The sequence below is a fragment of the Malus sylvestris genome, chromosome 9 (assembly GCF_916048215.2).
Source record: "Malus sylvestris chromosome 9, drMalSylv7.2, whole genome shotgun sequence".
Lineage (NCBI taxonomy): Eukaryota > Viridiplantae > Streptophyta > Magnoliopsida > Rosales > Rosaceae > Malus > Malus sylvestris.
In genome coordinates this window covers 33,990,990-34,001,051 of record NC_062268.1, presented here as the reverse complement: position 1 = coordinate 34,001,051, position 10,062 = coordinate 33,990,990, and the positions used below count along the sequence as shown (strand labels likewise).

Below are 10,062 nucleotides of genomic sequence, written 5' to 3'. Positions count from 1 at the left end.
TTTGAGAATTGTGGTTGCCCTCCATTGATGAAGCTCTTGTTGGCACTATAAATTGGTTTTGCTTCACACTGTTTTGATCAAGAGTGTGGAGCTTTTGAAAGTTGTGGTTGCCCTCCACTGATGAAGCTCTTGTTGGCACCATAAATTGGTTTTGCTTCACATTGTCTTGATCAAAAGTGTGTGGAGCTTTTGAGAATTGTGGTTGCTCTCCATTGATGAATCTCTTGTTGGCACCATAAATTGGTTTTGCTTCACACTGTCTTGATCAAGAGTGTGTGAAGCTTTTAAGAATTGTGGTTGCCTTCCATTGATGAAGCTCTTGTTAGCACCATAAATTGGTTTTGCTTCACACTGTCTTGATCAAGAATGTGTGAAGCTTTTGAGAATTTGTGGTTGAACTCCTTTGATGAAGCTCTTGTTGGCACCATAAATTGGTTTTGCTTCACACTGTCTTGATCAAGAGTGTGAAGCTTTTGATAATTGTGGTTGAACTCCTTTGATGAAGCTCTTGTTGGCACCATAAATTGGTTTTGCTTCACACTGTCTTGATCAAGAGTGGAGCTTTTGAGAATTGTGGTTACCCTCCATTGATAAAGCTCTTGTTGGCACCATAAATTGGTTTTGCTTCACACTGTCTTGATCAAAAGTGTGTAAAGCTTTTGAGAATTATGGTTGCCTTCCATTGATGAAGCTCTTGTTGGCGCCATAAATTGGTTTTGCTTCACACTGTCTTGATCAAGAGTGGAGCTTTTGAGAATTGTGGTTGCCCTCCATTGATGAAGCTCTTGTTGGCACCATAAATTGGTTTTGCTTCACACTGTCTTGATCAAAAGTGTGTGAAGCTTTTGAGAATTATGGTTGCCTTCCATTGATGAAGCTCTTGTTGACACCATAAATTGGTTTTGCTTCACACTGTCTTGATCAAGAGTGTGTGAAGCTTTTGAGAATTTGTGGTTGAACTCTTTTGATGAAGCTCTTGTTGACACCATAAATTGGTTTTGGTTCACACTGTCTTGATCAAGAGTGTGAAGCTTTTAAGAATTGTGGTTGAACTCCTTTGATGAAGCTCATGTTGGCACCATAAATTGGTTCTGCTTCACACTGTCTTGATCAAGAGTGTATGAAGCTTTCTACGAGTTGTAGTGTTTCATTGTTACAGAGGAGAAATGTCTGAAGTAGATGCAAGAGGGCTGAATAGCTTGATCTTCGTATGCTATGCACTGAAGTTGTTGACTTGCAATAAGACTTTGTTGGTGACTATAACTCTTGTTAGGCATAAGTGCTCTCCTAGTTGAGTTGTCAAGCTTGAGGGTTTTTGATTATTTGTGAATGTTAGGAGTTCACATGTACAAGTTGTACCACTCGTCTTCTGGTAGGTGGAATGAATGGTGAGTTGCTTTCATCACTTGGTTGGTGGTACGAAGGTGAGTTCCTTCATCACCTTTCATCACATTTTATCACCTGGTTGGTGGCACGAAGATGAGTTCCTTCTTCACCTGGTTGGTGGCATGAATGACAAGTTGCCAAATGATATTAGAGTACGGGTTGTACATTTCATCACCTGGTTGGTGACATGAAGGAGAGTACGGGTTGTACATTTCATCACCTGGTTGGTGGCATGAAGATGAGTTATTTCTTCATATTTCATCACCTGGTTAGTGAGAATAAGGGCAAGGTGTCAATGCACATTGTAGCAAGTGTCGAATGACACAAACTATGTTGAACCCTTTCGAAGCACAGTTGGCTTATGTATGAATGTGTTGGAATGTATGATTGAACGAATATACTGTGAAACTGTTCGTTTATTTGTATAGTCTTGCTGACATATACTTAGACTTTGTTTCATGTTGGAAACATTCATGTTGAAGCTTTGAACCCCAAGGGTAATGAAACCACTTCTTTAGGCGTAGAAACAATGTCAACAGGATATGTGAAGTCGGCGATGAAGTCTGCCACTGCTTGGCCCTTCTCAGCTGACTTTGGTTAGTAGGAGATGGCAAACTCACCCAATGCTATCGCCCATTTGATCATTCTCCCTGAAGTGTCAGGACTTTGGAGTATCTGTTGAAGATGATGATTGGTAAGCATGATGATGGAGTGTGCTTGGAAGTAAGGGCGAAGTTTTCGAGCAGACATGACCAATGCTAGAGCGAATTTCTCAATGTTGGAGTATCGTGTCTCCGCATCTTGTAAGGCCTTGCTAGCGTAGTAGACAGGTCGTTCGACATTACTATCCTTTCGAATGAGAACATAACTTACTGCTGAAGCCGACACAGATTGATTGATAATGAGCGTGTCAACAACCTCAGGTTTGGAGAGCAGAGGGGCTTTACTCATGTAGTCCTTGAGGTTCTTGAATGCCTTGGCACATTCATCAGTCCATGTAATGTACTTCTTACTTCCCTTAAGTGCTTTGAAGAAAGGAGCATATCTGTCTGTGGCCTTAGAGACGAACCTAGTTAAGGCTGCCACCTTGACAGTAAGGCTCTGGATGTCTTTTGAAGTTATCGGTTCCTTCATGTCGAGGATTACTTTGATCTTCTCCGGATTAGCCTCAATGTCTTGTTGGCTTATCATGAAGCCTAAGAATTTGCCAGAGCCTACGCCGAATGCACATTTGTTAGGGTTCAACCTCATTCGATACCTCTTTAGAATGGTGAAAGTTTCAGATAGGTTAGTGATGTGTTGGCCAGCATGTTTGCTCTTGACTAGCATATCATCAACGTACACTTCCATGTTTTTCCCAATCTGTTCAGCGAACATTGAATTGACTAGTCTCTGATAAGTCGCTTCTGCATTCTTTAGGCCGAAGGGCATGACTTTATAGCAATATAGTCCCCTGTCAGTAGTGAAGGTTGTGTGTTCTTAGTTCGAAAGGTTCATGAGGATTTGGTTGTATCCTGAGTAAGCATCCATGAAGCTCACGAGTTCACATCCTGCCATAGAGTCTATAAGTCTGTCAATGAGAGGAAGAGGAAAGCTATCATTCGGGCATTCTTTGTTTAGGTCGGTGTAGTCGACACACATTCTCCACAAGACCTTTTGGAGCATGAGACTTTCTTTGGTCGGATTTTTCTTAACAAGGACCACATTTGCTACCCATGTTGGGTAATTGACTTCGCGGACGAAGCCTATGCCTTTAGGTTTTTCAACTTCTGCCTTCATTGCTTCGTATCGTTCAACGTCATAAGATCTTCGCTTCTGTCTCACCGGCTTGGTCTTGGGGTCAATCTTCAAGCGATGACATATGATATCGGGAGAGATGTCTGGCATGTCCTCGTATGACCAGGCGAAGACCTCAGTGTTCTCTTGCAAAAAATAGATCAATGCCAACCGAATGGGTGATGACAAGGTGGTGCCAATATTCACCATGCGATCTGGATAATCTTTTGAGATAGAAACCTTCTCTAACTCTTCCGCGGGTTGTGCTTACTAGGTGAAAGAGTCGTCTCGAGGATCGTCGGGTTGACTGTTACCACCGTGAAGATCCAAGTTGGCTTCGTCTGGGCTGGTCTTTATGACTTGGTCATGTATAGAAAGGGTTTCCTTGGGCATAGGCAGGTGCAGTTGCTTGACCGAAGTGTTGTAACATGATCGTGCACTAAGTTGATCTCCTCTGATGTAACTATTGCCATAGGGGGTTGGAAATTTCATCAACAACATATGTGTGGATACCATGACCTTGAGATCATTGATGCCTGTGCGTCCGAAAATGACATTGTATGCCGTTGGGCAATTAACCACCAGGAAGTTAGTGGTAATGGTAGTTATGTAAGGGACTGTACCAATGGTGAAAGGTAAGTGTATGCTCCCTAAAGGTTGCACAATATCACCGGAGAAGCTTATCAGAGGATAAATCGAGCGATTGAGCAAGTGTTCAGCTACATTAAGTGCCCTGAAAGATTCAGCAAACATGATATTGACCGAAGCCCCCATGTCTACCAGGATTCGTCGATCAGTGGGTCGTTGTGAGGGTAGATGATACCTCTTTCTTCCTCAGGGTAGAAACATATTGGATCCTAGTTAGGCTTTTGATACTTGCCTCCCTTGATATCTTCCACGTGAAACACTTGGTGGCCAGGCCTTAAAGCTCGTTCGCTGTTTTTCATAGCCCTGTGATTGGTCTCCTGGTTGGAAGGAAACTCTTATGTGTCCTTGACATTATAACGTTGACCGGTGCTCGGTAGTTTCGGGATTGGTCAAGTATGGTACAAACATGACTAATAGGCAAACCTGTTCCATCAAGCACACCACCGACGGTATCATGGCCATGATAATCTCGGGTAAGAGTGAGTTTGCCTAAGTCATTGGTGATGTGAGAGTTAGCACCGGAATCTAGAAGCCAATGTTTGTCGATTTGAGTAGATTGAGCCACGGATTGAGTCACCATGGTAGTGAGGCGCTTAGAAGGAATACGCCATTCATACGCCAAGTTCATACGGTCATAACAATCAATGGCAGGGTGCCCAAGACTACCACAAATTTGACACTTTATGCGTGACTCACTAAAGGTTGAAGAAGATGAACCATTGTGCTAATTTGGGGTGGGGCCTAAAAGACCTGCAGCTAGCTGACCACGATTAGAAATACCAAAGGAATTAAAATTACCTCGATAGAATCCACCATTGCGTTCACCACGATGAAATTTTCCAGAGGTATGAGAATTGACTCTATAGAAGCCTGATGCGAAAATAACTTAACACACAAATTAAACCCTTTTGTTGTCAATTGTAGTAAAGAATGTAAGTAGGGATCGTTCTAGGCCGGGGATTATGAGGGATTGCTAAAACACTTGAAACTGACTTAAATATGTGTAAACAAACTTAAAAGCATGAATTAAACTTACAAGACTCAAAACAAAGTCACAAGACTCAAAACAGATTATAAAGACTCAAAACTGCCTAAAAACAACTCTAAGGCAGTTTCTGCCACTAACACAAAGTTTGGACGAAAATTTATTTTATTTTGACTTAAAACACTTAAAAATACAATCTAAAACAAGTACTAACTATTATGACTTAATAAAATAAAGGGGATTTTGGTTTTGGACGAAAATAAGGAAAACAAAGCAAGAACAATTTAAACAGATTCTTAGACAAATTTAGGTGAATTGATGGGTGATGGGTTAAACTATGGATGATGAGCTAGCTAGAGGGTTCTTCTCCATACATGACATACTTGCACATAAACCAATATCCAGTTGCTTTTCAATAAACCATGAACCTCAACACCCCAGATTAATTAGGTACACTTAAATTAATCCTCAGATTTTTCTAATTTCATTGAATTAGATGATTGCATACAACAACCCAAAGCATTCCCCACAAGTTCCCTACATGAATTGCATAATAGAGATACAAGCAAGAATCATTAAGTTCTATGAAAATCATAAGCATTGACGAAACATTTGTAACTATGATGAGCATGAAACTCCTGCCAAGAATTCATTTAACGCGATCGTTTATAAGCGACCTCCACTACTTGTGAATATAAGTTTGTAACTATTAGGTGAAACTCCCTTATACTCTAGCATCATATTCATGCATGCAAACTAAGTGTGCACTCTTAATAAACATACACGAATAAGTTATCAATCAAGCAGTTAAACAAATTGAATTCACAACTTATGAATCACAACTGAAAGTAATCAAATCATATTGCAAGCATGAACATGGTTTCAAATTCCCCCTAGCTAAGGGGGGTTTAGTTCCTCATACTCACAAAGCAAAGATACATAAACTTAAACATTGAAAACAAAGAATGAAAACACCTAAAAACTCTCCAACAATCCAACTTGAATGGCAAGCACGTCCAAGGGTCCTCCTTCTTCTCTTTGTTGCGGCACAAGGTGTAGTTTGATGGATGCGTATGGATATATGGAAAGGAATGGCTAAATGTGTTTAGGTTGGGTGGAGGTCATGGCAAGGAAAGGGAAATGAATGGATGAATGGATGGTGCTCACGGCCAAGGAATGAAAGTGTAAGTGTATGGAGTTGTGAGATGTGAATGTAGTGTCTTTGGATGGATCTTTTCTAATCTTCCCTTGTTATGGTGAAGGATGGATGTATTTATAGGCTATGGAGATGATGAGTGTTTGGTAATGAGTGGATGTAATGGGTGTAGTGGATGGATGTTTGGTAATGAGTGGATGTAATAGGTGTAGTGGGTGAGTGTTGTGGTAATGAGTGGATGTAATGGGTGTAGTGGATGAGTGTTGGGGTAATGAGTGGATGTAATGGGTGTAGTGGATGGATGTTTGGTAATGAGTGGATGTAATGGGTGTAGTGGATGGATGTTTGTAGTTGTAGGTCAACACACTTGCACACACACATGTTGATTTCTAGCCTTCTAATCTTAAAAAACGTCCATCCTCATGTCTTCATGCTTGCACTATCCAATCTTGGCCCAAAAATGCTCCAAAATGCTCCAAATAGCACTTTGTTGCTAACTTTGTTATTTGAACTTACAAACACACGAAAATAGCTTAAAGTACTAAAATAACTAGAATTAAACTAAGTAAATGCCAAGAAACAAGCTAACTAAGTTGCATAAATATGCTCTTATCAAAGCCACCTCTACAAGAAGAGCGACCATCATTGCGAACAGAGAATGATCGACCACCCCCGCGAGAGGAATTGCGATTCCGGGACCGGTATAGCTTGAACGAAGTGATCAACAGGAGGAGTCGGATCGGCAAGACGCAACTCAGCAGAGAGGAGGAGGGCTTCCAAATCAACATAAGAAACTAGGTTTTCACGAGCTTGGGCAGCACCAACGGTGTTTTCGAACTTGGGTCCAACATTGGACATGATCACAGTAACAAGATCGGCATCAGTGATTGGCGACCCAGCAAGCGCCAGACTGTCAGCAAGAGAGTTGATGTGATCCAGATAGTCAGCGATGGAGGAATCACCACGCTTGGTTTGGAAGAAGGTTGTACGAAGTTGGATGATGCGACTCTGATTGTGAGACGCATATCGGTGTTGCAAAGCAACCCAGACATCACGAGCAAATTTGTAACGGGCTGTTGCAAAGAGAGCCTGTAGGCCAAGAGACCCATTGATCCAAGAAAGGACCAATTGATCTTTCTGAATCCAATCCTCATAAGCAGGATTGACATTGGTGGTGAGGTTTCCAATATCATCCTTGAGAAAGTGGGCAAGGCATTCGGAGGATCCATCAATAAAATGCATTAGACGACGACTCTTGAAAACTGGTACAATCTGAGCGAGCCAGAGAGGGTGGTTGTTGGTATCAAGTTTGAGAGTGATGGCGTGGGAAACATTGGGGAGGGTGGAATAATCTGTAGAATGATGAGTATTGGTAGTGGCAGCCATGAGTAGAAAAAATAATAATAATGGACGATGAGTCAAGGGCTTTGAGATACCATAAAAGATTAAGTGCTACAAAACATAAAGCACACACAGGTTTTTGGTTGAATGTTTGGATAATCTCCATTGATCTTAGTATATGGTATTTATACAATTTCACAGAGACTTTATAGGCGTTGACAATCTGTACAAGGAAATATTTTACAATTGAATATGTGCATACAATTAGGAAGCTTAATAAGGTAAATGGATGTGATCATGAAATCCTCTTTTGGACAGATGATTTCATGGGCTGATGAGCTTGATTCCCTCCATCTTGTCTATCATAAGGGTACGTTGTATTTGGCTTCAATACTACCCATAATTTATTATGCCTTCTTAAATATAATTAGATATTCATTTTATAAATGTGATTTTATTTTATTTTATATTTATCTGCAGTAGTCGACATGGAGGAAGCTCCAGAAGGAGAACTCCACCGAGGTCCCCAAGACGGCAATGTCATTGTTGGTTTTAACTTTCACTTGGCTGTAAATAAGGAAGATAAGCCTGCTATCAGCGCTCTAATTAGCAAGGTGATTAGCAATATTTGATAATTTGAGTTGTTTTAAAATATTATTGTATGATTTTTATCGCAAAAAGTTTAGCCTCAAACCCCACTCATTAAACGATATTGCCGTCTTGGGAATGATATTACCGAGGTAATTAATGACTAACCATAAAGTTTAATATTATTGTCTGGTTTTTATCGCAAAAAGTTTAACATTTGGTTAGCCTCAAGACAATAACATTTAATATTATTGTCTGGTTTTTATCGCAAAAAGTTTAGCCTCAAGACAATAATATTGCCGTCTTGGGGACCTCGGTAATATCTTTCACTTGGTTAGTCATTAATTACCTCAAGTGGAATCTCTCACTAGAAAAGAAAGGCTACACTTGAAATTGAGCGATCACAAAATTAGGATGAGCACAAAAGAGTTCAGAAAGAGCTTTCAAGTGCTTACTCAGAAGGTAAAGTAGAATATGCATTCCTTTCCTCCCTTTGCAAAGTGTCAAAGCAAAACACTACGTATCGGAAGAAAGGAGGAACAAAGTGAAGAAACAAATCCATTTTCTTTTTGCTTCGTTTTATACAGTTTCAAAACTTTGGGCTTTTTGCTACGTTTGTATATATATGATACTCATGTGGTTATAAGAAATAAGAAAGTGAATTCAAATGGCCATTTCATTTGAGTCTTATCTTTTCCGTGTGAATATTAATAATCATATCAAATTCTTTGAACTAAACTGTAAATTTTGTGGGTTGAAAAAAAAAAAACCTGTGAATCATGTGAAGTGGAATGAAACAATAGGCTTTCGTAATACATTTGGAAATGAACATTATTATTCTTTTGTAATATGATGCTCTCTTAATTTTATTATGTAATTTGCTTCTGTAGTACGAATGATATCTTAACTTGCTTTTGCAGATCTTCTTTGGTTCCTAAGCTAGCTCTGTGATTCTCCATGTTCAAATAATTTTGTTGGATAGTTTGGAATGGACAAGTTGGTTGATTTAGAGTTTTGGTCTTTGAATTGATTTAAACTAATTTCCTGACAATCAAGAGTGTTGGAGGGAACTTTTGTTATTCCATTGAACAATTTTTGTCATATTTATCAATGTAACGTCACAATATTTCTTAACATTTTTTTCATGTAAATAACTCAAAGTTTCATAATCTTTTGTATATAAGTACTGTTGTTGATCGAAAATCACAAAAACTGCTTAAGTGGAATGTGTTGATCTAATATTTTATGTACATAGATAGCCAAAACTTATACGATTTTTACTTAAGAGTATCAATTAAATATAGCAATGAATTGTATTAATTTTCTATGACACAATCTTTTATATCTTTCAAATATAATGCTTTTTACAATTTTTAATTCCGTAACAACGTGCGAACAATAATTTTTAGTTATTTTATATACTAAAACCTGGTTGTGGGTTACTGTTTATCTATAGTGTCCGGACGAAAATGTCCCTGGTTTTTTTTGCTTAATTTGCCGTTTTGCTATCTGCTTTTCTGTTTGCCTTTTGTCTCTCTTTGATTTTCTGTTTCCTTTTCTTCACTTTTGCTCTTCTGTTTTCACTTAGCTTTCCTGTTTGCTTTTCTGTTTGACTTTTGCTTATCTCCGTTTTCATCTCGCTCTCTTCGTGTTGGATCCTTCAGTTGTCTGGCGATTTTGTTTCCGGTCTGTGTTTTTCGACTGGTTGTGCGTTTTGTCCACGCTTATAAAATTGGGTTCGATCATTTTAACCCCATCTTGCGATCGTTGGGGAAAAAATTTCAGGGTGTTGGTCTCTGTTATCATCGGTGATCCTGGAGTTGGGATTGAATTTCCGGCGAATTTTTGTCAGTTTGACGGCGTCGCGGTTTGGACTGTCGTCGGACAAGTTGAATTGAACTCAGGTATGTTCTAAGATTCATCCAGATCCTATTTGTTCAGGGTTGTTAATTTTTCCTCTAATTTTCTGAAATTGATCGATTAATTTGTTGCATTAGTTTCTTTAATTTCGTTATCTCTTCTCTCTGCAACTCGGCTCCTTGAATTTCCTCTGTCTCGAGATTGAATTGGATTTGGGGTTTTGATTTGTTGAGAGAGTTAGGGAGTATACAGGGAGAGAGAAACGGGAGAGCAGGAACCCATGCATAGAATTGGTGAGGCTGGGGCTGCGCGATGAGGGTAG

General features: G+C 39.5%; 1 protein-coding gene across 1 annotated transcript; it reads right to left on the bottom strand.

Annotated features, from left to right (window-relative positions):
• Window positions 1-6,593: 6,593 nt before the first annotated feature.
• LOC126633999 (uncharacterized) lies at window positions 6,594-7,337 on the bottom strand. Its single transcript, XM_050304491.1, has one exon. The coding sequence runs from the start codon at window positions 7,335-7,337 to the stop codon at window positions 6,594-6,596; it is 744 nt and encodes a 247-aa protein (XP_050160448.1).
• Window positions 7,338-10,062: the final 2,725 nt, after the last annotated feature.